At 43.9% G+C, this 25,928-nt stretch overlaps 4 protein-coding genes across 9 annotated transcripts in view; 1 reads left to right on the top strand and 3 right to left on the bottom strand.

The window, feature by feature from the left end:
- Positions 1-1,177: 1,177 nt before the first annotated feature.
- Positions 1,178-6,258, bottom strand: adprhl1 (ADP-ribosylhydrolase like 1). Its single transcript, XM_035627375.2, has 7 exons — positions 4,862-6,258; positions 3,299-3,463; positions 3,097-3,222; positions 2,760-2,900; positions 2,459-2,586; positions 2,233-2,365; positions 1,178-2,144 (listed from the first exon to the last, which is right to left on the bottom strand). The coding sequence occupies exons 1-7, from the start codon at positions 5,073-5,075 to the stop codon at positions 1,975-1,977; spliced, it is 1,077 nt and encodes a 358-aa protein (XP_035483268.1). The 5' UTR covers positions 5,076-6,258; the 3' UTR covers positions 1,178-1,974.
- A 146-nt stretch (positions 6,259-6,404) lies between these two features.
- On the bottom strand, positions 6,405-14,030 carry LOC118301801 (DCN1-like protein 2). 3 transcript variants are annotated; one of them, XM_035627382.2, is made up of 7 exons: positions 13,892-14,030; positions 11,461-11,677; positions 11,193-11,361; positions 10,900-11,030; positions 10,703-10,785; positions 10,368-10,464; positions 6,405-8,914 (listed from the first exon to the last, which is right to left on the bottom strand). In XM_035627382.2, exons 2-7 carry the CDS (start codon positions 11,633-11,635, stop codon positions 8,835-8,837), a joined length of 735 nt encoding a protein of 244 aa, XP_035483275.1. In that variant the 5' UTR covers positions 11,636-11,677; positions 13,892-14,030; the 3' UTR covers positions 6,405-8,834. The 3 variants fall into 3 exon arrangements, with proteins under 3 accessions (XP_035483275.1, XP_035483271.1, XP_035483272.2); XM_035627378.2 differs by lacking the exon at positions 13,892-14,030 and adding an exon at positions 12,973-13,515; XM_035627379.2 differs by lacking the exon at positions 13,892-14,030 and adding an exon at positions 12,384-12,540.
- tmco3 (transmembrane and coiled-coil domains 3) lies at positions 14,028-23,464 on the top strand. Of its 4 annotated transcripts, none has more exons than XM_035627373.2 (15): positions 14,028-14,167; positions 15,547-15,680; positions 16,608-16,924; positions 17,626-17,793; positions 18,644-18,823; positions 19,041-19,244; positions 19,350-19,478; positions 19,728-19,820; positions 20,308-20,494; positions 20,756-20,873; positions 20,967-21,162; positions 21,274-21,424; positions 21,538-21,617; positions 21,696-21,845; positions 22,124-23,464. In XM_035627373.2, exons 3-15 carry the CDS (start codon positions 16,664-16,666, stop codon positions 22,235-22,237), a joined length of 2,031 nt encoding a protein of 676 aa, XP_035483266.1. In that variant the 5' UTR covers positions 14,028-14,167; positions 15,547-15,680; positions 16,608-16,663; the 3' UTR covers positions 22,238-23,464. The 4 variants fall into 4 exon arrangements, with proteins under 4 accessions (XP_035483266.1, XP_047187334.1, XP_047187336.1 ...); XM_047331378.1 differs by having other exon boundaries at positions 14,033-14,167; positions 15,550-15,680; XM_047331380.1 differs by lacking the exon at positions 14,028-14,167 and adding an exon at positions 14,184-14,276.
- A 478-nt stretch (positions 23,465-23,942) lies between these two features.
- The window catches only part of LOC118302759 (membrane progestin receptor gamma-B), an 8,075-nt gene continuing 6,089 nt past the window's right edge, over positions 23,943-25,928 (bottom strand). Inside the window, exons 7-8 of the mRNA XM_035629179.2 lie at positions 25,798-25,928; positions 23,943-24,855 (exon numbers count right to left, since the gene is read on the bottom strand). The exon at positions 25,798-25,928 is cut by the window's right edge and continues 14 nt beyond it. Coding sequence (XP_035485072.1) covers positions 24,575-24,855; positions 25,798-25,928 — 412 coding nt within the window. The 3' untranslated portion in view covers positions 23,943-24,574. The remainder of the gene's footprint in view (positions 24,856-25,797) is intronic.

Here is a 25,928-nt window from a genome sequence, read left to right as displayed (position 1 = left end):
ACCGCCTGTTGTTGCTCTTTTTCGTAACAAGCTACCTTCTGCTTTATACAACTGGTCACCTTCTTGTCAATTCCTCCCGAAGATCTTTTATTTGAACGTTTCAAGCCACTCCCCTTGCATACAGTGGCGATGGTCTCAAACCTCTCCATCAAGGAAGATAAGAGGATCCCTCTTCCAATGAGTCTTGGTTTGACTGGCTGGTTCTGTACCACATTTAGTCTCCCTTCTTTCTGCTCAGCCATGGCAAACTTGGCCACCATATCCTTCACACTGCCTCCTCTTTTCTGTCCTAGTTGTCTTTTAACTTGGTCCTTCTTGTGATTGTCATGCTCACCATCTTGGCTGTGGTTCACCTTACCTGCCACTCCAATGCTGGAGGACAGGGCTCCTACCTGCCTTTGGTGGGTGATGGAAGGTCTAGGTGTAGACCTTGTGAATTTAGATTGGAGGAGCTGGAATGTGGTAAGTCGCCGAGGTATGAAGTCTCCTGCTCTTTGGTCTTCTCCACACCCTATTGAAAGTCTTTCTTTCTGTGGATCCGAACAGCATTTTTCTAGGACCCTGGAACTGGTCTCAGCAGTCATTTTCTGCGTCCTTTGATGCTCCTCGGTGAGCTGAAGTTGAGTCTGTTTCTTTGAACTCTGATCTGGACAATCTTTTCTTGAGTCTCTGACAGCTACAGAACCAGACTCTGGCTCCTCCAGGTTTCTCTTTCTGGTGGAGCACTTGGGCAGATCTTGCGTTAGGTAATGCAGGAGACTCTCAAAAATCCCTCGGAGCACTGGACTGCAGTTGCGATCTCTAACCAACTTCCTCAACATATTGGCATCAGGAATGATACTGGTGTTCCAAGAATCTGGTCTAGAATAGAGGACATACAAAACTTAATCCCTGTATCTCCAAAAATCTCCAAAAACTGTATTTTTTACCTTTACTTATTAATCTTCTAACATGGTAATATTTGAATCAATTAACAGTACTCCCATTGAACTGGAGATACCAGTAGTGATCCCACCCCTCCAGTAGAGTACAGTACTTCAAGTGAGGTGAGAAGTGCGGACTTGTTACAGATGATTAGTTCAGGAGACGGTTGTGCAACAGGAAAAGGAACAACATTAAGATGCTATCCATCAAAATGATTGATGCAGTTAATATAAAGAGACAGGCACCTCATGCGTGATATATATCCGAGTCCATTTTAATCGTCATGTCATATTAATAGTCACCATGTAATGGTGCTTTCACAATATAGTACACTGTACCAGATCAGAGCATCACAGTGCAAACAGTATGAAATAGTATAAGAAAACATAACTACTATTCCACAACTCAATACTGGTACGCATAATAGTTAAAATCATTTCATTATTTCAACCACATTTACAGTACATGCACCAGTACGCTAAAGATAGATATGTTGGATCTAGATTGAAAACATTAATTGATAAGGCGCCTTAGTTTCAGTTAATATTTTTAGATAAAAGCAGGAAATTAGGTATGCTGAGCCAACTGCTGAGACCTTGAAATCAATTGTCAAAACCCATGGTGGACGATGTTTTCACAAAGACTTGATCTAGATTGTTTTGAATTACTCCCATGATACAACTCTGTGCTTGATGATAGCTTCAGAGAAGGAAAATGTCAGAGAAGGAATTGATCTTCAGGCCTTGTGTACAAGTCTTTCAGTTGGACTTGAAGTCACACTGTGTATATCCCCGCCCATTAATTGACTCCAGATGGAGAAACAGAAAGATTATCTAGAAGAAAGTATTCATGTCAGATCTGTGGATGGTGGACAGCAGAAATCAAGGAGAATAGGGCAAGATGGGTGAGCAGAGGACAGGATCTCATTCAAGACTATTGAGATACTGCCGTGGAGGGCTAGAGGGTAGTGTGGGACAGAGGGAAGCAGTTTTAGAGTCATGTGCAGTTTCCGCTGATAGCCAGTAGGGTTCAGGCCAGTGAAGATCAGGATTACTTGTCTATGCATTTCTCTGCAGAGGCTGCCTTGTACAGCGACTCCCCCAGCTCCTCCAGGCGCTCTCTTTTGTCCAGATCCTGGTAAAGGCCTGGGGGAACCTGGCTCAGGCCGTGCAGGAGGCCATAAAGACACCCTGCGATCAGGCCTGTGGCTTCACTCTCACCTGAAACGACATAGAGTTTGCACAGGAGTCCACAGTGAGCATCTGTTTTAAAAGGCCTCGCAGGCACAGAATGCTGTATTTTTCTCACCTCCGTGGAACATGGCTCGTTTACACAGCTCAGACCAGTCGCTCCCCGCAGCCAGAAGGGCATCGTAGGCGATCATGGGGGAGTCGTGACCTCTGCGACCTGCACGGCCCTCTGAGCTCCAGCGTTTATATACCTGTATGTACAAAGTACAGAGGGACACTGATGGAGAGAAAACAAGCTGAGCTTTGTAATTTTTTTGTTCCCGAGTCACAGAGGCAGGACTCACCTTGTCTGTCTCCTCAGCGTCGTAGCGATCAGCGAACAGAGGTTTGTTCTGTCCTTCCTTTTCTATCTCTCGCTCTTCAAGGTAAAACTGCCACTTGGCCTCAAAATAGAACCAGTTTTCCTGATACTCTGCATAGAAATGCACAGACACACACATTACTGGGATCAGCTGATAGTCATGCTTTCTCAGACACACACCGAAAATGACTGTACTGTATATATGCAACTGATTGGATGAATCTGCTAAGCTGTAAAATGATGCTGCCTCTTGCACACTAACACGGACATAAACACAGTCTTACCAGCCATGTGTCGTATGGTCTTCCTGCAGTACTCCTCAGCCCGAGGAATGACCTTCATGAGCTCCCGGCCCCAGGTCACAGGAGATTTCCCCTGGAGCGCATAGGATGCAAACAGTGCCGTTGTCAGGGAGCCAAGGAAGCCTTGGAGTGAAGGGAGACACCAAAAAGTCACAACGCCAGTCCTGTCTGATGACACCTCAAAAGTCACCAATGAACTAAGTATTGAATCAATGTTCTGGCAGGTAAAATGCAAATAGAGAGGCTTGCAGTTTAACAGTAGTCAGTCTGTAGTTGCTAGATTTATTAGGATATGTTGAAAACCACCAACAACTGTCACCTGTGGGGTGGTTGTGCGTCATTCTGCCAATCTCAATGCTGACCTCCACCAGGTTGTCTATTCTCTCAGGCTGCCAGTATCTCATACCCACACACATAGCCTTGGCAGCTGCCCCGAACCCGGACCCTGGACACAGACACACGTTTTTTATATATTGCAGTTGTGTTGGACTCATACACTTAGAAATAAAATCTCCAATAACCTTTTTCATTAAAGGGTGTGTGCCAGGCGAGCAGGAAGTTGCGCGGGTTGAGGTGAACGCACCCCTCCACTGTGGCAGGATCAGGGGCTCTGCCCTGGAGAGACACCATGGCTTCCACATAGAGACGCACCAGCTCCCGGTATAGGTCCTCTAGACACCAATAATCTGGACACGGACACACACACACACACACACACACACACACACACACACACACACACACACACACACACACACACACACACACACACACACACACACACACACACACACACACACACACACACACACACACACACACACACACACACACACACACGCATAGTGACCAAGAGTCATTCATGACTGGCATGCAAGGCGAGATGAGTGGTGGGTGGCGGGCTAAGTTTAGCCTCAGCCTGCCTCGCCACAGATTAGGACCAGCATGCCTCGGAAGCGAGGAGAGTCACTTCCACACACCATTAGGGTCAACTGAGAGCCCGGAGTAGAGTCTCCAGCCTCCCTCTTACAATGTGTTTATGTGTGTACTGTATGGGTGTGTGTGTGTGTGTGTATGTGAGAAAGAGAGAGAGCCTATGTTGACAAGAAGCATCACCAAATTTAGTGGTTGAGGGCTGTGATGAAAGGCGTGGGACTTTCACCTTCTTGACTCGACTGTTGATTGAGATTCTGTTACGCGGAGGGTGAGGCAGGACAGACCTGAAGTCACTGACAGAAGTGCACAAGGAGGGAGTTGAGAAACACTTGTGTTTCTTGTTTAGTTACTTATTTTCTCCTTCAGATGAGAATGTATAATACAACGAATAAGTCTGTTCAGACTGATAACTGGACTTCCATAATAGAATTTAACAGAAGATCCAATTTGTTTTTATTTCTGTTGTAACATTTTTTTTTTTTTTACATACTGTTGGACTATGTGCTGGTATGAAGATTGACAGAGCCCTGTCAGTGTTTACATTAACAACATTCATTCCACTCCATTCACTTCTGTCTGGTGTGTGTGTGCGCGCGCAGGCATGCTGCATTGTGGCTAAATGGAGCCTCTAATCTCAAAAGATGTCATCACCATTTCTCGGGACCACTGACGTTGGCTTTGAGCCCCATCTGCAGCCAAACACGATACCGGCAGATTATGTATGAGTACGTCTGACCATTGTTCGGTGAACAAAAAGTATTCTATTTTAGACGCTTCTGTCCTGGTAACTCCCGGGGCCACTCCTGATGGTGGGAAATGGCATTTGGGTTGGGGGGGCATTCATACCCTAGGACTCTATTAAGATTTAGTCTTTGATGTCCTGAGCAAGTTTTTGTCATTCAGGTTCGGTCTGCCAGTAAGTGGTTTCGCAGCCTCCACTGACTGTATAGATGAAGCTATTCTGGTCCCTCTACATGTAGAAAGATTAAAAGCCTATGTCTCTATATAACAGGGACATATTGAATTCTGATAGTAAATTACTGAACAGCAAAAGAATGTATATATATGTACACATATATGTAGAATTAGTTGAGGTAAGATTTGGGAAATTTTGAGTTGATGTTAAGTTTGTAATTTTGTGAACGTACCTGTTATAAGTGCTTCTGCCGTCGTCATGTGCATCAGCGTTGTGTCACTCAGGGGCCAGTTGTCGGGGTCCAGTTTGAGGGCCCCCAGGCCCCCCAGAGAGGCCAGTTCCTCCTGGATCTTCTTGCCGGAGATGCAGCTTTCCCATCGGCCCTTTCTGTAGCCCAAGGCGTCCCCCACGGCACCCAGAACCATGGCCGCCTTGAATTTCTCCATGAAATGCTCGATCACGTTGGCTCACCCAGATAACCCCCAAAACCACCCAGATCCTCTGTTGAAGGATGTCTTCACACCTCTCCTGGGGTTTAGATGACTCCTGGAACAAATGCTAAATGCAAAACTCCATAAAACTGAAGAATTCTAAAAACTTCTTCATCTCCCACCTTTTGCCTCTTTTACATAATGGCTCTATCTCCTCTCGGCCCTCAGAGCTCTCTCTGCTTGTTTCTCATCTCTAAGGGTGGACACAAAAGCATCACGCTCTCTGGCCGCTGCTTCTTTGTGTTGGGCGGCGGTGAGTTCGGCTGTGATTAGGTGTCTCCTAAAAAGGCAATCCCCAATGGCCTGACGTCTATAAGCTGGACGGCTGGGTGTGAAGGGGTAAAGGGGGGGCTGGAGGCCCTGGAAGAGATGCTAATGTTAATGCTGGGATGTAGAGCGAGCTCGTCAGCTGGTGCTGGAACCTTGTTGACATCCCACGCGCCCCCGTGGGAGGAGGGTACGAATGGAGGAGCATCATCCCAGTTGATGCCCCCCCTCCAACCAACCAACCCACTCCATGAGCCTCTCTAATCCCTACCTCACTATTTTAAACTTTTTTTTGAATCATCTCCCGCCCTGACGTCAGCTCACCGACTCCCCAGTAACGTGCACTGTCTCTAAAGCCCCCCCCCCCTTAATCCTCCGACTTTTTTGAGTTATTGTCCGTTGATCTGTTGGCCAATGTTGCTCCGAACATACGCAGACTAACAGTAAACAAGGTATTACCAGAAGACCCAACAATGATGATGATGATATGCGGCAAGACTGCAAGCTGATAAGGGGACAACTGTTACTGTGCAGACATATCACATACACTCTGAAACACACCGTGAAGGGCAGCGGTGCTCGACAGGAACAGGGAGATGTTTTTTTCTGTTGATCAATTCACTACTTAATTACTCAGTCAGTGTTTGGCCTGGATACAAACTGCTTCTTCCTGGGTCTAAACAACTCCTGTATAGTCAATTTTATCATTTTGAACCTTGAGTTGCATCATACGTTTAACAAAACACTTAGCCAAACCAAATTAAATATTCAAAAGTTAGTTCTAGATAAAAACGAACAAAATAAGTTGAAGTTCTTTTACACATTTTTTTTCTTTTGTTGGATGAAACATCACGAGTCATTAGACTGAAAATCAAATATATTTTTTACTAAGTTGCAATTCAGATTGATCTCAGAAAAATATTAATATCACTGATGATACTTTCAGCACAACACATTTGCGTTCGATATGTTAAACCAGCCGGCATTGGATGTCAGAGCAAACTTGAACTGCACACGTTAAAAACAACATGCTTTATTGACAACTTTCTTAAAGAAAACAATGCTTCTGTGACAAAACATAATATTCTCTAAATATCAGTGTCCTCGGTGGCAAAAATAATACTGTTTTGATAACAATCGTCCGCATGACCAGAAACAGTCGGTCACACGTTTGACAAATAAACACGTAACCTAACGTACCATGTTAGCGATGAATACTGAAAGATGTCACATTTTCTTGCTCCTGAACCACAAACAACGTCAGGTTGTAAAAGTCAACAATGATCGACGACGGGGAAAAAACTTTCACACCTTCTCCCCGTGCCGACCGTGATAGTTTTACACACACACACACACACACACACACGTTTAACAGTACTGACAGTTTATAACACATTTCATTGAAGCAACACATTTCTGTTTTACAGTCGTCATGAAGCCGATTTCTGTTTTACTGTTCAGCCACATTCAGTCCAGGACAGAAATCCCTGGTCAACTTCCATCCTGTTTTTATCAGCTTCTTAAAGGCTACATTCATCTCTTCCATGACTTACACTTACTTGTCTACATAAATATGAGAATTTGAAACCTAACAAAAAGAAATGATTTAATCCCCTGCAGTTAGAGGGAATTAATTCATCTTTATTTCACATGGCAAAAGGTTGTATCATGTGACGAGAATTGGCTTGCCACTCATGTTAAGTACAGGAGGCCGCCTGGTACCTGAGCTCTGACACTTCTGTCACACTCTTTATCTGGGAAAGGGGGACGACATTAACAACAATGAAAGCAACACCAAATCTCATATGTAGGAAAAGCAATGGCTCAAAATCACCACAGCTGGATGTCGGGCTTCTCTCACAGTTGTTGTGCCCACATCTATATTATAATACGATAATGTAGCACAGGACTGTGGTACACGGAGAAATACTATGTGGCTGGGTCCTCCCATCAGGACGAGCAGTGTTCTTAAAGGGTGACACGTTTTTTTTTCTCTGTTGTAGTTCTACGGTACTTTTAATGTGCCGCCGTTACCCCGCAGTTGCTAATACGTGAAAAGCAACAGACTAAAACCTCAAGCTGTGTAAACAAACAGTGAAAATACTTTTGGCTGGATGTGTAGATGTTCAATTTTAAAAGGTCTAGTGTGTGTGTGTTAGTGAAACCTACTGTCATGTAAACTCAGTAGCCTTTGTAGCTGTACACGTGCTGCCTGATATTTAAAATATAATCCTAAAAACAACAGAAAAAGTGTAAATCAGTGCAGTTTGCAGAGTTGGCAAGTCGTCGTTGTCATCACCTGGATAATAGTAATATAATAAAACAGTCAATGTGCCAGTCAGTTTCTCTTTGAGTACAGCAGTTTACACCCTGCAACACTAAAGGAACCAACGAAATGTGACGCAACAGCATTTTATACACGAGGATCCTACTGTAAATGCTTATGTTCTAATCACGATTTATAAATCTCATTGCCTGTTTTTCGTAGATATACATTTTTGCTCTTCTAAAATAGAACCTATTCTTATTTCTAAGAGTACAGTGTTGTTACACACTGTAGCAAGAGCACTTCTGCTGGTGCTGAGCCCGAAAAGCATGCTGCTCTGTCCAAATCTGTCTGAATACAAAACGCCACTCTGAACTTTTTTTTTCGCCGTCAGTTTGTGTCGCTTGAATTCTTATATTAATAAAAACTAAAAGAATAATATTTAGCCTGGTTTTGTAAAAGAGGCTATATATTTAAACCAACCCCCCCCACACAAACACACACACACACACAAAACCCACAAATACACGCTCACACACACACTTTCTCCACTCTTCTCTGTGATTGTTCGAGAACTATTCATTCACAATCTCAGTGAGAATAATGTAGATCTTTTTTTCCCCCTCCTCCGCGTCCACGGCACCGCTTCACACGAGCTGACGAAAACATGCAGATGTTAAGACACGGTTCCATTCACAATTTACAAGGTAAGAGGTCACGTCCTACTGCATCTTCGTCTCGATCCTCTGCATGTGCTGAGAGCTCGCTTTGACCGTCCCTCCTCACTGTGCCAAGGGTGCAGGTTTAGTGAGCTCAAGTCCACAGCAGCAGTATGGAAGCCGCACCCAACTGGGATGATCGCGCACGAGTGACGAGTTCTAGCGTACCCATTATTTCCATATTGCGATCACAGAGTCTGTCCTTGCCAACGAACAACAAACAAAAACAAAACAAAAAAACAACTCCTCTCCTGTTGATTTCCCTCCTGCTCTCCACTCTGAACGGGTTTTTCCAGGTCACTCCCCAAACCAAGGCATCTTATGCGGTTGGAAGAACAATCCTAACAACAAGCTGCAGACAAGCTTGTTGAGAAGTAGTCTCTTTTTGGCTCATTTGTATAAAAATTCTCATAAAAAAAAAAATGGAAGAAAGACAAACTCTGTATGAAGCTGGGACGAACATTATGTCATGTTGCGTTTACACCCCGTCACGATCGGCCGGGCAAACTCCACAAAGTCGTCTATGAGGACAGGCCAAGCCCCTGAGGAGAGAGGACAGGATAACAGGATATTAATTTAGATGCAAATCCAATAAAATATCTTTAGAGAGCACTGTGGGGAAAACCCTGTTTCCCTCGACTAAAAGCCAGTGGGATTGTAGTGGGACATTTTTTTCCATTGGCTCTTGGATTATTTCAGGAAAAAACTTATAATCATGTTACTTTGTTCAGCAAGACACGTCTTCACAAATAAACCCCACTTTTATGATTTTTTTTTAAAGCTCCAATAAAAGCTTAGGCAATAAACAAACTACACCACCTGTCACATGACTTCAACATCACACCAATCTTCTTTCCTTAGTTAGTAATAGTTTAGAAGTGTGAGTATAAAAAAAACATGGTTGTACAAGTTAAACTAGTGAGTACGCAGATTTTCGAGGTGGCTGTGATGACGTTTTGAGTCCCTGACAACCTCATGTAGTTTCATTCAGCCACTTTTATTAGGACACGTAAAGGCTTTAAAATATCATGAAATGAATTTACTGATGTATTTTATATCACTGAGTAAAACAGACATCAGCAGAAAAAACACTCACAAAAAAACATGGGCCTCAGGATCGCTGAGCAGAAAGTGCAGAAAATGCGAATATGTTTCCAGGTTTTCAGGTCTTAATTCCTGCAGAACTCCATTGATCAAAGCAGTGTCCACGGTGCCAAATCATTCACCGGTGCCCCCTGCTGGCCTGAAGTTGACCCACACTCAATTCTATTCTACTGGGGTTCTTTTTGTTTAGTGTAAGCGTGGTTTCAGAAGTTTGGGGTGGAAACAACCACATCAGAGGCTCTTCAGCAAACTAAAGGTATATTTAAGTACGTGTATATTGTGTTAAATAAATACAAACACTAATATAACCAATGTCAACAATGGACTTTAAAACTTAGTATTTATTTCTTCACTACAAAGAGCATTGTCTTTTCCTTGCATTATTTTTTTTATTGATTTTCATGTGAATTATGTCCAATTAAAAACAAAGTCCAATTTTTTTCTTTTTCTTCAATCTGAAAAAAAAATCTGTTTTTCCAGCCATAAGTCGAGTCTGCAGTGTTCTTCACAAGCTGCCTATGACCACAATAAGCTCCAACAAGAAGTGAGGGTAGCTTGTGTGCAGCCTCAGAGGCATAAATAAGTCTGCAAATTACTCTACTGCACTTAAGGCTTGAATGCAGCAATCAGATGATTTTATTTAAAACATTACGGTTGACTCAGATAAGCTGGACGATAATAACAGGACACAGTTTAGTGGTGTCGTTGCGTCCCGCTCTGGGGGGAAATTGCACTTGTTTACGTGAAAGCATAAGTCAGTAACTGTTTTACCGTGACAGCTCGAGCACAGAGAGTTTTAATTTGATCACATTTTGCTCTGAACTGTGTGGAACAAATGAAAACCGGCTGAGTGAATCTGATATCGCTTGGAACAGTGTTTGAGACGCTCACCTTCCTCGTCGTAGTTTGACATGTCGTCTGCAATCATATTGCCAAAGTCCAGGAGGAGGTTCCAAGTGTCCTTGGGTATTGACCGCTTGTGATGCTCCTGAATGCAGCACAGTAAGTGTAACATTATATATACATACCCACCTTTATTAAAAATATTTATATGGTTTAGTTGTTGACACCGTCAGACAGGTGATGGTCATTTTAGGAGATGGGGTTTATGTGTAAATTGCACAAAACTGTTGAGGTTTTTCTCATATTTTTGATCCTTCGTATATGTGTTTAAAGAAATGTATTCATAAATTATACATAAACAAATAATGTGCCAAAAAACTCACCAGCAGGAACCTGTTCCAGAGATCCAAGAACTTGAAGCGACCTGTGAGAACTAGATTCCAGTAAGCCACGGCCATCTCTAGGTCTGGGGTAGAAAGCAAAACATTTCAGATTAAAATACACGTGAACCTGTGAAAACAGCAGGCGAAAATCTTTAATAACCATAAGTCTATCTGCCGTGTTCAGCTCTTCAGCTTACCTAAACCTTTCTGGCCGGGGTTCTTGGCAAAATTGAAGGTGAACTGGTAGAAGTCTTTGAACTTCCCCGTGTCTTTCAGCTCCTGCTCTAGTCGGGGAAGGATCGCTTTGAGTTTTTCGGGACTGTCACAGCTGAAGGACACATTGAGGACGAACGGACAACAGACATCAGGCTTCCTTCATTTTGTAATTGGGAATGTAGTAGAGAAGTGCACATAGAAAATAACAAAAATAATAAAAGGAACGCAGTAGCATCCCTGATTTATTGTAGACTTCTGTGCCGGTGTGGCTCACCCTAGCTCAGCCATGCCGTCCACAAACTCTTTCCTGCTGAACTCGCACTGCGTGGCCGCCCTGAGCTTCCACGCCACCACCAGTATGCTCATGCTCGCCGGGTCCAGGGTCAGGTCATCGCAGAACTGCTGGATCCCGTCGATGCCTATCTTATGCTCATCCTGGGGGTCTGCAGAGACGAGCGCGCGGAACAACACACGAGTGTGACACAACGCATCGAAAAGAAGACTGTGCCGATATTGACATTAGTGTATTCAAGAACTCTTACCTTTGTATCTGTTGTAGAGCTGCTCCAGCTTCTTGCGGTCCACTGAGGTTTTCATGGATTCTTTGTAGTAGAGGTCCGGGTTTTGGAAGTAGTTGTCTGTGGCGACTTCTAGTTTCCAGTCATTCTGTGTCAGGCAGTACACGGCCGTCCTCTCCCCGGCCTGCGTGAAGGACATGAACTGCCGAACCTTGTCCTTCTGCGATGACTTCAGCTTGTGCTGTAAAAGCAAGAAGAAGGCAGACGAGGTAAACACGGAGGTTGGGGCAAAGCTGTTGGGCCCCTGTTAAGGCTCCACACACATTCACACGGCCCAGGTCCACAAACCAACCACAATTAAAAAGTGGAATCCCACCTGCACCAGGTTTGCTCTGTGAGTAATTTTTGAAATTTTTTTTTTAAATGTCATCAAAACAATTGCAACTTTAAAAGTGTTCGTGTCAGAGTTTGACCTCTTTTAAAGGACAGGGCTTCAAAAACAATGTCAAACTGCAGGCGTCTTTGTCTGTTTCTTTGGTTTTAGTGGCGCATATTACTCAATTTTTTTGTGTGCAAACGATTAGATCACCATAAAAGGAAATGCTCATCTCAGAGGACCATCGAGGGCCTTCAAGAACCCTCGGGTTGTGGGAACCTAGGACAAGTGGCTGCTTGGTAATCCAGCCCTGAGGATATGCAGAGAGATGCATGTGGAGCGGAGAGGCTGCACACATCAATATTTACACAAACAGACATAAACTTCCTCAACATTTGAAGAAAAGAAAAAGGGGAGTGCCTTGATTTAATAACAAATAAAATCTCTCCTGACAGCAAGTCACACAAAAAACAAAAAAAACAGCTGGAGGTGGAAATACACTTAAATGACACACGTGCCTAGACTTTAATCTATGATCTGAGAATCAAAAAACAGTAAGACTCGTTCGTACCTTGCGTAAAAACAACAGCACAGGAATTAGCAGAGGATCGACGCTGCCACTAAACACCGCGGCGTGTTATTTTTGTTTTTGAAATGTCGACGGTCATCGGGAGGGTCGCAGCGACTCTGACCCGCCCGGTGATCCAACAGTGACGGGCCAGTGTTGGGCGACCCAGTTTGTCCTGGGGGGGGGGGGGGGGGGGGGATCCTGCAGGCTCTCTCCTGACCCGGGGGGGCTGCTGCATAGGCGAACTACCAAAAAGGGAAAGGTACGTGCAAGTGTCCGGGTCTCTCAAAATACCAACAACTGACCTTCCGTCTGCCTCACACACTTACACCGACACACACACCGACACACACACACACACACACCGACACACACACACACACACACACACACACACACCGACACACACACACGTCACCCCTGACGATGCGACACTTGGCCGAGGACACTCCGAAGCCCCCGCCCGGTAAACCGGCGTGTCCCCGGAACACCTACACTGAGGGCAGTCAGTTAAGGGAGTTAATCACCGGGACTAAAGAACTGCCGCCCCCCCTTTCCTCGCCCCGGTGCCTCATGTTTTAATATCACCTACCATTTTATCACCCGCTGTTTTGCCCAACTTGATATCCATTTCCCCGCCGGTGCGCATGCGCGAACCCAATGCGCCGCTTACTGTAGAGGAGGCCGCTCATTGGTGGGAGTTGTAGTTCCGCGTCGCTGCCAGGCCCCCGTGTGTCCCTCGACGTTCCTCTCACTTGTTGCATTAGTCGTCAACTTTTGTTCGCCGAATCGCTTGACGTCAATATTACATAACACATCCTTATTCTGTGTTCTCAAGCTCCCGCGTCACGCATGTCGCGTCCACACGCGCGCCCAGCGCACGTCTGCAGACAGACGACTCAAGTTGAACTAGTTTCAAATCGCGTTTGCTGTTTTTGAAAAGAGACACCACGTGATGTATGTCACAGCTGTTCAGCCGTGTGAAAGTATAAGTAAGCCGAGAACAACTATCACACAGTTTTCAAAAAAATGCACTTGACTCAAGTCGAGAGAGAGAGAGAGAGAACACATCTATGACACCTGAAAACTACAACTCCCATATCAAATCTCGATAAGCATGTTTAGGAAGTAATGTGGAGACGGCTCAATCAAAAATGACATGCACGCGATGTCATGTATTATGTATGAAGGAAACAAAACGACGGCAGTTGTTCAGCTTCCGCTGCGGCTCGTGGTTAAAACGTCGCACGTGGAGAAGAGCGGTGAACTATCTCTCTGTGCTAGCGTTAGCCACGTTATGCTAGCTGTGTGTGAGTGTGTGTGTGTGTGTGTGTGTGTGTGTGTGTGTGTGTGACAGCTCGGGGGTGAGTTGAACACGTCGCTCCACTCAAAGCTCCGGAGAGAGAAACACAAACTGAACTTTCTCTTTTAAGACACACGAGTCCAAGTGAAGCGACCCGGACACAAACCGCGGGCAGTTTCTCCTCCGGCGGCTGTCGCGTTTCTCTTACCTGGGCGCAGTCGCGTTAGCCTCCGCTCTGCTAACTCGGCTAACGTCGACGGAGCTCGGAGTCGGAGCCCAAGTCAAACATCGAGTCAGCCGGTGAACGCCTGCGTCGACCTCAGCTATGTGGCAGGGGAGGAGGGGGAGGGGGGGGGGGGGTGTCGCTGCTGCTGCGGCACAACAACACGATTGTTCTCGTCTTCTTCTTCTTCTTCCTCCTCCTCCGCCTCGTCCCCGGTCGTGCGGTGGAGTGAGGAGCCAGGACGGTGCTCACGGTTCGCAGGTAGTTGCAGCCTCTTTTCATTTTTTATCGAATGTGTTGGTCGGTTGTCGACAGGATCTGTGGAAGGACTCCGTGATTTGTGTTTTGGGACCGTGTCAGTTATTTCCGGGTGGGTTCAGTTTTTTACTGTTTTGGTTTGGTTTTGGAGGGGGGGGGGGGGGTAACATCTTGGTGGCCACTCGCACTTCATTGTCAAGTTCTGTCATTCGGCTGTATGTAGTTGGACTTTAACTTTGTGCATGCAAAGTTATGGTTTACCATAAATGACAACCAGTCAAAAGCCTTGGTGCAGAGCAGTGGTGGAGAATTGATTCCCCCTCAAATACTACTTGATTGTTTCAAACTTGCATTTCAGAGAGAAGTATTACACCCTTTACCGGCAACCAGCAATTATTTCATCGTTGATTAATCCGGTTTTTAAATGAATCATATCCTATGTCTATAAAATACCACAATATAAGAAGGAAAATGTTTAATTTCACCCAGATCAAAATGTCATCTTCATGCGTCTGTTGTTGTCTCTCCAACAATATTCAGGTTTCTATCATGTTTGATAAGGGAAAGTGTCAAGTTCTCACATTTAGGAAGTTAAATGATATTTTTACCACAAAAACGACTAAAATATTGACATTTTTAAATCAAAATAGTTGGCAAGTAGTCATTTTCTCTAATCGATTAATCCAACAATTGTTACAGCATTGTCTTGATTAATAAAGTCCACAAAACATGAGAATACAGTAATGAATGCTAAATACAATATCCTAGGGCTATGTGACGTTATCACTTTTCCGGTCACGTGTAAGAGCCTAGAGTCATCGAATGTTTGGCATTTTTGCCCAAAAAATGACTTGTTGCATAGTTACAATTAATTTTCCTTGAATCTGCAAATCTGTTATATGTATGTATGTATGTATATATATATATATATTATTAAATCACCCAACAATGAATGAAGTGCCACCTGAACAAACCCACACGATTAAAGTATGCCTTACATATTAATGCATCAATAATAACATTATACTGAAGGGGCCACTCTGATACTTCCTGTGCTTTCAGGATGCAGGATTTTTACTTTAAATGGAATCATATAATGTGTCTTTCTTATTCATACATGATTTGAATAATTCCTTTTGCCCCTGGAGCAGATGTTTATTTTGTGACCATAGATCAGTCTGTCAAAGTGGATGCAAGGAGAAATGTTTAAAGTTTTTGTTATTTGGTTTAAAATGTGTCTGTGCTCTTATCTAAAAAGGTTGAAATGTGATTTTATCAAATCTTATACCCATTACACTTGGAGGAACTCATTTCATTTCTGTGTGTGTATGCGTGTGTGTGTGTGTGTGTGCGTGTGTGTGTGCATGCTTGTTCTTTTTCAGCAGCCAAGTGCGAGACAGAGGTGCTATTGATTTCCAGCAACAGTAGCGGAGTGGCTGCAGTCCAGTCGCAGGAGGACGGACAGAGGAGGAGTTTGGAAAGTTAACATCACTCAGCCTGACTCATGCTTACAAAGGTGCAGACCCGGCTTGGTTATGAGTCGAGTGCATTCATTCATTACGCTGTTGTAGTAAAAGATTCAGGAGTAACCAAGCACACGATGTCAGGGTAGAATAGAGCACAGTTGGCAGTAAAGCAGTTTCTTTAATTGGCACAGTTCTTGGGCTTTTGAGCTTCCAACCATAGATAAAAAAATGCAGCGTCACGTCAGGTTTAGGCAGGACAGCAAGTTCGACAGTTAGTTTACACATGTGACGTGCACAGTCAAGTCAAGAGAGCGAACACAGGTCTACGCAGCCGGACAGGCCACAGGTGGGTGTACACAGCTGTTGTTTAAGCTGTTCGAATGTAACCACACCCAGCCAAAAGACTGAACACTCTCTCTCCCTCTCTCTCGTCACACGAAAGCAAAAGAGTATTGTGGCTCAAATAAAAAGAGAGCATCTTGATCAGATGAAAACTTTTCTGGAAGGCAAGAAAAAAAGAATAGACAAATACTGTTACTATCGGTGCTTTTAAAGGCACGGAGGGAATTTCCTCTGTTTCTACATTTTTGTTTTTGTGGATAAATCCCATGAAAAGACCAAAACCAAGTTAGTTCGTCTCTATACTTTCCTGCTAACTTTTCTTTCATGCTCAAGATGTAAATCTTAAAAAAAGGGTCACAAATATATAAAATATAGACATGTGGCTCACTGATTTGTTTTTGGACAACGGCTGAGGTTTATGTCACAGGGGAATAAGGCTTCAGAAACGCTTGTTCTTGGATCAATTATCGTCGGTTTTGTCGTTTTACAATGGATTTGTTGACCTCATTATAATTCTCATCACCAGTATATCACTATTCTTTAAACTCTCCTCTCTTTCTTCTATCGATCATGGTAATAATCACCACGCCTCCCTGCTGTAAATCGCCTCGCTCTCTGTTTTTCCTCCATCGCAGGTCTCTTCCTCTTGATCAGTCTCCACACTCCGGTGGAGACACAAGCCGAGGTCTGGATGCAGGTTGTGTGCTGTTGGCTGCTGTGCCTCGGCCTGGCAGCGGCGGCCGCTGTGCTGCAGAGGGACCAGGTGGCCCAGAGCGCCATCAAGCTCTACCGGAGCAAGGGGGTCCGGCAGGGCCACAGCTGGGGGGTCGGCAACTGCAAGCGGCTGGTTGGTCTCCTGCGTCAGAAGAATGTGGCCGTCAAGAAGCTGGCCGCCGCTGCAGACGCTGTCGGAAGAGACCGGGCCCTGTCGGAGTCCGAGAGGCTTTTCCAGGTACCAGACTGAGAACAGATACCAGATGGAGTAAAGGGCCTTTGTTTGGAGAAGAAGTGAGGGATTTATTATTTAATATTTTTTGGTACAGCACATAATATGTGACAGGTCTGCAACTCTTCTTTGTCTTTGTGTCCTCTTTGTCAGTGTGTTGACACACATCTGTCTTCTCATATTTCATCTGGACAGTTCAGTTTTCACCTTCACAGAGGAGGTTAGATTAGATAAAATCTTGGGTTCCAAAACCAAAATATTTCAAAATGTACTGTAATTATACAAACAGAAAAAACATTATCACATCGGAGAAGCTGGGAAAAGAGATTATTTGGCATTTTTTTGCTCGATTAGTGACTTAAAAGATTAATGAATGTTCAGAATTGTTGCAGAGTCATTTTCTGTCAGTTGATTTAATTGACTAATTGATTCAGCTCTAGATTAGATAATGGGCAGACACTAAGTAGTAAGTAACTGGTTTCTTATCAAATCACTACTAAATATTCAATCAACTGGAGCTGAGTCATGGCCCACTTTTCCTGTTCTAACCTTTCCTGGATCTATTTTATTCTGTTAGTCATGTTAAATTGCAGCGGAAGACTTGCAAACTGCTCTAAATCAAGTGTTTACTCAGCCAAGGAGTGTGTCAAGATATTTTTACGGTTAAGTGACTGACCGGTGTCCGTCTCCCTCTTCTCTGCGTTCAGGTTCACACCCTGGAGGTTTTCCAGAAGGAGCTGAACGAGAGCGAGAACCTGGTGTTCCAGGCGGTGCACAGCCTGCAGAGGGCGCTGCAGGGAGACTTAAGGGACGTGGTGAACATGAAGGAGAGCAGCAGGCAGCGGCTGGAGGCCCTCAGGGAGGCCGCCATAAAGGTGAGGGGGCGTCGTGGTCAGCAGCGTCTCATGGGTACTACAGAGAGTTACATGCCGATGAATATTCTATGTTGTACATAATAATATATCAGCAGAGGGAGGGAATGCATAGTGATGCCACAAGGTAATAATTCAAATTTTTGAGGGGGATCAACTCTTTTTGGGAAACAATTGTGATGACATGAATATATATGCATCTAACAATTGTTTTCAACATTCATTGAAAAATACAAGTAGGTTTAGGTTAATACATTACTTTTTTAAGTCTATAAAAGACATCATCTTAAAAAAATGTCCAAGCAAATGTCCTTACTTCTGAGGAGCAGGAACCACGAAATATTTGCCATACAGTTGATTAAACAACTGTTATTAACTAGGCTATTATCGAAAATTAGGATATGTCGATCAGCTTATCGAACCATCAAATCATTTTTTAAGATCTAGACGTGATCATATCATGGTTATGCGAAATATTATTGTCCAAATTAATTTATTTATGATTTATTTATTTTTTGGGATGTTTGGACCCATTTGTCATATTGTTTTATGACAATCAGAGACAGATATTCATTTCAAACCATATTGTCAACCTCGACATCAAAGTCATTTATAATTGTGTGCTATATGTCCTCTGAGTTCAGTGTGTGTTTCATGTCTGTGTAACTTTTATCACCTGTCTTATTCCACTTTAACATGTTTTTATTTTCTCTTTTTCATTTTTAATTATGATATTTTCATGTGATTTTATCTGTTTCTTCCCAGTTCCTTTTAATGTTTTATGTAAAGCACTTGCCTTGTTGTTGAAATGTGCTATACAAATAAACTTGCCTTGCCTTTACTCACTCTCCAGGAGGAGCAGGAGTTCGTGGAGCTGGTGGCGGCCGAGAAGCACCAGCAGGAAGCTGCCAAGAGCGTTTTGGCCCAGAACAAGACTCTGTCCATGCTGGATGAAATCCTGGAGGACGTCCGAAAGGCAGCGGACCGACTAGAGGAGGAGATCGAGGAGCACGCATTCGATAACAACAAACAGGTCCACAAACAACACCAGTCACTCAGTCTGTAAATGTGATTACCTAACACTTGGAAAATGTCAGGATACTAGAACCAGCACAAAAGTTTACTTAATTTTGAATATGTCCCCTGTGTATTGTGAGACGCTCATTAAGAAATGTCACAATTTCGAGACGCACACTTGATCAACAAAGCATCATATTGCATCCTTTCATAGTCTTCGTTTTTTCCTCTAGATGAAAGGAGTGAACGTGGAGGCGGTGCTGAGAGTGGAGGACGATGACGAGAACGGAGGGAAGAGGAGCAACAAGTCCAGGCAGAAGGAAGTGGAGGACGACCTGTGGGGACTGAGCATGCTCATCGACTCGCAGAACAACCAGTATGTTCTGACCAAACCTCGAGACTCCACGATGCCGAGGGCAGACCATCACTTCATCAAGGTCGGTTGCTCCTATTTTGTCCAGGCGAGACGAGAAGTGGAAACTCGTGATGTGGTTAGCACAGGGCAGATTCCCCACGTTCAATACCGTTAAACCTTCGTGCAGGACTTGGTGTCGGTGGTGATGTTGTCCCTTCCTTGCGGCTGGATCTGCTCTCTAGTCGGCCTTCCTCCGATGTTTGGGTACATCATCTGTGGGGTCCTGCTTGGTCCGTCTGGCCTCAACAGCATCAAGGTGTGTGTGTGTGTGTGTGTGTGTGTGTGTGTGTGTGTGTGTGTGTGTGTGTGTGTGTGTGTGTGTGTGTGTGTGTGTGTGTGTGTGTGTGTGTGTGTGTGTGTGTGTGTGTGTGTGTGTGTGTGTGTGTGTGTGTGTGTGTGTGTGTGTGTGTGTGTGATTCAGTGCAGCGTTTGCGTATGACGTCAGATTGAACAGACTGTTTAAATTGACTGTTGTGTCAGTTGTTGATGTGAGCGTGTCTCTCAGTCCATGGTCCAGGTGGAGACTCTCGGGGAGTTGGGCGTGTTCTTCACTCTCTTTGTGGTGGGGTTGGAGTTCTCACCCGAGCGCCTTCAAAAGGTAAACGAGAGGGATATAAGGTCACGATTAAAATTCTACAATAATGTTCTTTCCATTTCGCAAGTCAATGTAAGACAAACTAGAATGGCACTCAGTAGAGTGTCATAACATTCCATTATGAAACCACAATTACATCTGCTAGATCCGTATTCTGCACCAAATTGCAAACTTTCATAATTATCAGTTATAATTTTTGTTTGGAATTTTGGTGCAGATCCAGACAAAGGGGCAGATGTAGGATTTTTTTCCTTCACTTTCTTTAACATTACGAGAAATTGAAAAATCTAGATCTTAGATTTGAAAGAACCCTTAAAAAGGTCCCGGAATGTTTTGGTGTTTATTTTATTTATTTTTTATACTGTTAGATTTTGTCATAGTTTTAAGTAAGTGTAGTTTAACTGCTTTTAAATACATACATCCATAAAGTTGGTTGATAAATCTGTGTTTGTTTGTTTGTGTGCGTGTCCATGTGTGCGTGTGTGTGTAGGTATGGAAAACGTCAGTCCAGGGGTCGTGCTACCTGAGTCTGCTGATGGTGGGGGCCGGTTTGCTGTGGGGCCAGGTCTTGCATATTCGACCCACCCAGACCGTGTTCATCTCCACTTGTCTCTCCCTGTCCAGCACTCCACTGGTGTCCCGCTTCCTAGCAGGGGGGAGCAGGGGGGACAAGGAAGGTAATGAACATAGTGTACACTACTCATCAAGTGTTGGAACAGCATTGTCAGTTTTGAGTGAAATGTAAGCAGCTAAATTCCTGTGTGTGTGTGTGTGTGTGTGTGTGTGTGTGTGTGTGTGTGTGTGTGTGTGTGTGTGTGTGTGTGTGTGTGTGTGTGTGTGTGTGTGTGTGTGTGTGTGTGTGTGTGTGTGTGTGTGTGTGTGTGTGTGTGTGTGTGTGTGTGTGTGTGTGTGTGTGTGTGTGTGTGCGCGCGTGCCAGGCGACTCGGACTACAGCAGTGTTCTTCTTGGGATGTTGGTGATGCAAGATGTTCAGCTTGGCCTCTTCATTGCCGTCATGCCAACGCTGATCCAGGCACAGAGTGGAGACTTGGACAGGTCACTTAGCCCCACACACACAAAGACAAATACACACACACACACACACACACACACACACTACTCAAGCTTTGTAAACATCTGCTCCAACAGCCTCCTGTTTGGAAGCCTCCACGTGCTCTACCTGCTGCTCCAGGTGCTGGTGTCTCTGGCTGCCGTGCTGCTGCTCTGCCTGCTGCTAAGAACCTTCCTGATTGGCCCATATTACAAGAAGCTGCACGCCGAGAGCAAAGGAAACAAGGAGATCCTGGTGCTGGGGATGGCGGCCTTCGTCTTCTTCATGCTGACCGTACGATCGTCTCTTTACAAGTCCCGAATTCCTTCTCCGAATGTCTCATACCCAGTCTTAACATCGAGAAGCTTTTTGTGTTGATGTGTCTCTCCCCGACCGATTCCCCAGGTAACAGAGTTTATGGACGTTTCTATGGAGCTGGGCTGTTTCCTGGCCGGAGCTCTGTTGTCCACACAGGGTCACATGGTCACCGCAGAGGTCATGGGATGCATCGAGCCAATCCGAGATTTCCTCGCCATCATCTTCTTTGCCTCTATCGGTCAGAACCACCGTGAAAACATTTATGACACATCTCAGCTTTGTTATCACATGAATCTTTTGCAGCGTTCGCACCGTCTCATCCGTTCGTGTGTGTCTTTTGCGATGCCGCAGGTCTCCACGTGTTCCCCACATTTGTGCTGTATGAGCTCACCATCCTGCTGGTGCTGACGCTCTCGCTCGTCATCATGAAGGTACCTCTTCGACACTTTGAAGCACTGTCAGTCCCTTTTTTTTTCTCTCGCTCCACTTTACTCCTCATCTCCTTCCAGTTTGTCATGGCCGTGCTGGTGCTGTCGGCCATCTTGCCTCCGGGCTCGCGACACATCCGATGGATCGTCTCAGCTGGCCTCGCGCAGGTCAGCGAATTCTCCTTCGTCTTGAGCAGCCGCGCGCGTCGAGCTGGCATCATCTCCAGAGAGGTCAGTGACGTCTTATTTATATTTTTTATTTTATTGTGGTCTAGTTTTAATGTCTTATCATTTTTTGGATTTTTGACCTGGGTTTTGAAAAATAGTCTATAAACAGTACATTTTCTAAATTTAATGGGTTTTTTTCAGTGCTGTGAGCAGCACAAATCTCTTTTATACTGGAGAGGGAATCTCACAAAAGAGTTTTTTATAGATTTATAAAATAATATGCAATTAACCATTAACTGTGTCCTCAGTTGACATTGTTTTATGATTCTCTCTGTGCTCAGGTGTACCTGCTGGTTCTCAGCGTCACCACTCTCAGTTTGCTGCTGGCTCCCGTGCTGTGGAGAGTCACCACGCACAGATGGGTTTCCCGGGCCGAACACAAAACTGTCCCATGACCGCGGCGCGTTCATGGCCAAACGGCGCCCGCCTGCAGTGACTGTTACACAACCGGCAGCGACGTCACGAGGAGAGGAAGTCTATTTAATCAGAAACTCATAAGAATATGTCATGGCCTGTTGGACCAAATGTTCCTCTTCTTTATTCTTCCTCTTGATTTAACGAACTCCGTCCTCTTCATCGGGGGAAGAGATCTTTATCATCTCCGTTCTTGATGAATGCATCTATCCGACTGTTATAAAGGACATTTTCTTCAAGCGTGGGCCTGGAGAAGTGTTACATATACATTAGGTTCCATAGAAACCCCTTTACTGTATATAAGGGCTTATTTCATAACACATACAATATGTAACACGTAGTTTTGTCAACAATCCCAAAGGCTTTGTCTTTCAAGCTTTACAGTTTCGTGGAGAAGCACAAAAAAAATGTAATGTCGTTCCAGCTCTGATGCTTTTCATGCACATTCTCTTAAAAAAAACATTCTTTCTTTACTGTTTCAGTTTCCTGTTGACACTCGTTAGTGTTTGCACTTTGAACCTCCTCCTTTTAGCAAGAACATGGACCAAATGTGGGGATTCATCCTGCACTTTTGTATGATTTAAAATGGCCTCCATCTTTCCTTTACACATTACAACAACTTGACTTTTACATTGTTCAAATTTGGCTAATGACTGTATACGAATCTTCTTCTGACTGAAGCGCAAAACTTCTCTCTGCTGCATTTAATAGATGATACGTCTATTCTGATTCTACTGTTATGTAAAAACGGTCTCTTAGCCAAATATCCCTTTTCTGGTTTAAAGTCACACGACACACGAGTGGAAAACGAAGGAACGTTGGGCAGCATCTCAAAAGAATCATTAAAAAATAAATAATGTGAATTGATTCATTTGCCGTTTAAGGAGAAAACTTGCACTGGTTACCGCTGAATGTCAGACTAATGTGTCTGCTCAACACTTTGTGCACCAGGAGAAAGACTATGAGGAGAGTTCTCTCACTGCGAGAGAGCTTCATGCTGTAGATGTCCTCGTCTTATGATTCATAATGTGCAATGTAAATGTGTGTAACACGGCCACGTGTTAGGATATTTGTAGGCGAACATTTGAGTTTACATGTGTGTCTGTGTGTGTGTTGGAGGCACAAAGAAATGCTGTTTCCATCAGAATCGTCATGTATTTTTAAATTATTGAAATCATATAATTTATTTATTAAAAAACTAAAGAACACTTGACTTGGTTTTATATTTAATCTGTTCACTTCACGTGCCCTCACTCAAGTAACCTGCCCTGCTAACTCTAAATATACTACTGCTAATACTAATATAATAAGTGAACTCTCTTTTCATAGATACTATATTATTTTGACTAACGAGATAAACGGTCAAAACACTGTCGCAGAGATTTTCTTGTTTGCAAGGATGATTTACTCGTGGGGGAAAAGCCAGAACCAAACAGAAGCGAAACCAGAGATCCTTAGTCGTTTTGTTTGGTAAAATTTTTGACGCTTAATGATTTGAATTGAATTTTTGTTGTCGGTGTTACTGTATGTGTGTGTTCCTCATTGTTGTAATTGTTTGGTCATATCTGACGAGACAAATCATAAACAACCTGGCTTGATTGATTTAACCTTTTTTTCTTTTTTGAATGCGACGATTGATCAACGTGAGGTTAGGCAGGAGACTCCTCTAGAATCAGAACGATGCAGTAAGTTTGGTTTCAAGTTTATTTGAAAAAGAATAAAATCATAATAAATAACATTGAACTTACATACTTACACCCAAATTTAGCAAAGGAACAATGTGAGAAAAACATCCATTCAGTTAGAAATATAGTACAGGATCATTGATTAAACTCTTAATCAAGTTGCTTCTTTACAGGCAGCTCAAAGCAACAAAAAAAAAAAAAAAATCTTCACTCGTCATATCTGCCTCTTTTGTTTTGGTATTTTGTATGTGAGTCATCGTCACGCTGTTTTTTTTTTATTCGATATAAAAATCCAAATGGCCGTGAACAAGCACAAGCACCATAAATGATCACTGTAACAGGTTTCCTTAGGAACATTTAGATTCATCACTTATTATGGTAACAAATGTTTTTTTTGTGTGTGTTCAATTTAAATTGCATAGTTGTGCAAATGATGCCCTCATTTTCAGTTAATGCCCCAGTTCAACTGGCCAAACACCACCAGAAGCCTAATGCCCATCCTTCATTGAAACATTACATCCTATCCTCTTAGTTCTGAGTCCTTAGTGTTTTTAAATCACCCACAATGCACGCTGTTCGCACGTCCCGTGAACAGCCGGGATCCAAAAGAGATGACAAGTGCAGCTGGAGGTTTCAGCAGCAGGGGCAGAGCTTGGCTGAGGCTTTCTGTGGGCTTCTGCCACATGTCTTATCTTTGTAGGCCGGTGCCGAGAGGAGCGGGAGACTGAAGAGGATGATGATAGTCAAGTTCACCACCACGCAAAGCAGCGCCGCGCCCACCGAGTTGGATAACGTGATGGGGATGGAGTGTTCGAGGAGCCAAGGGCGCCGCGTCACCATGTCCTGTTCCACGGCCTTCATCTGGAAGTGGGTGCCGAGGACGCCGCACACATGGAAGAGCTGGTGGCTGTGACCTGCAGCGAGAGAGAGGTCGAGTCGTGTGAGTGCCCAGACAGTCAAAAAGAAGTAAGCTCTAGTCTCATTAGAATTGTTCTACCATGTTTAACGTTGAACAATCCGGCCCAAGTGTCTGAATTTATTGGAAATGTTGGATGATCTGAAATGTGAAATGTTTTAAAAAGCTGCTGCATTTAAAGGCTAAACTTTTGATCAGAAAATCTTTTCTGATACTATAGATACACATCATTATGGCAAACTTTTCACACCTCCTACTTCTTTAAGTTTAAATATTTTTTTTTTATGTAAACATAATGATATTATCATCTTTCAGCAATCTTTGACTTCTTCTATTTTGCCTATACGTGGTTTTGGGAACCCGTCATTCCTTCTCTGACATGTTCCTCTGAATCTTGTCCTTTTATATTGGTACGAGATGCTTGTGAGAAAGGGACAACATGAATAAACAAAGGTGTGGTTACATTCAATAATCACCATTAACACGAAATGACTGACTTTACCAACAGTATAGAACCCACTCACACCCTTCAAATGCTTAACAAAAGTCACTGCTACCTAAAAATAAAAAATAAAAATTGTGGAACTGGTCCAATAAATAGTCAGTGAAATCTCCTCAAGTAAACTGAAAACAAGCAGGCTGCAGAGGTAGATATTCATTTTGGCCACACGGGGGCAGTGAAACCACCTGTAAACAACACTGACACTGTTATTTCGTCTGATTTGCCAAACTTGGCAGGTATCAGGTGGGTTTTTCACTCTTTTTCACTGCAAACTGTCGCCTGCAGCAGCTGAGAGTGAACCAACACAGCTAATTGTCAACTGTGAAATCCAAACCAAAAGCAATGAGCCAAAAGACACCAAAGGGGGTTTGATCATTCTTTGTAGGTTAAGACGACATGATGACATTATTTTTTTTCTCCTCGTCGGATCAGTCGCACCTATGAAGTCGAAGCTGCCAGGCGCCAGGCGCTCGGGTAGATGTGTGGCAAACAGGAAGCCCGTGAGGAAAGCCAGGGCGATGTGGTTGTAGTGGAGGAGGTTGGTGTCGTTGTCTGTACAGCCGTCGCCG

This window comes from Scophthalmus maximus, chromosome 4 (genome assembly GCF_022379125.1).
Source record: "Scophthalmus maximus strain ysfricsl-2021 chromosome 4, ASM2237912v1, whole genome shotgun sequence".
Lineage (NCBI taxonomy): Eukaryota > Metazoa > Chordata > Actinopteri > Pleuronectiformes > Scophthalmidae > Scophthalmus > Scophthalmus maximus.
This window is presented reverse-complemented; position numbering and strand designations above follow the sequence as displayed.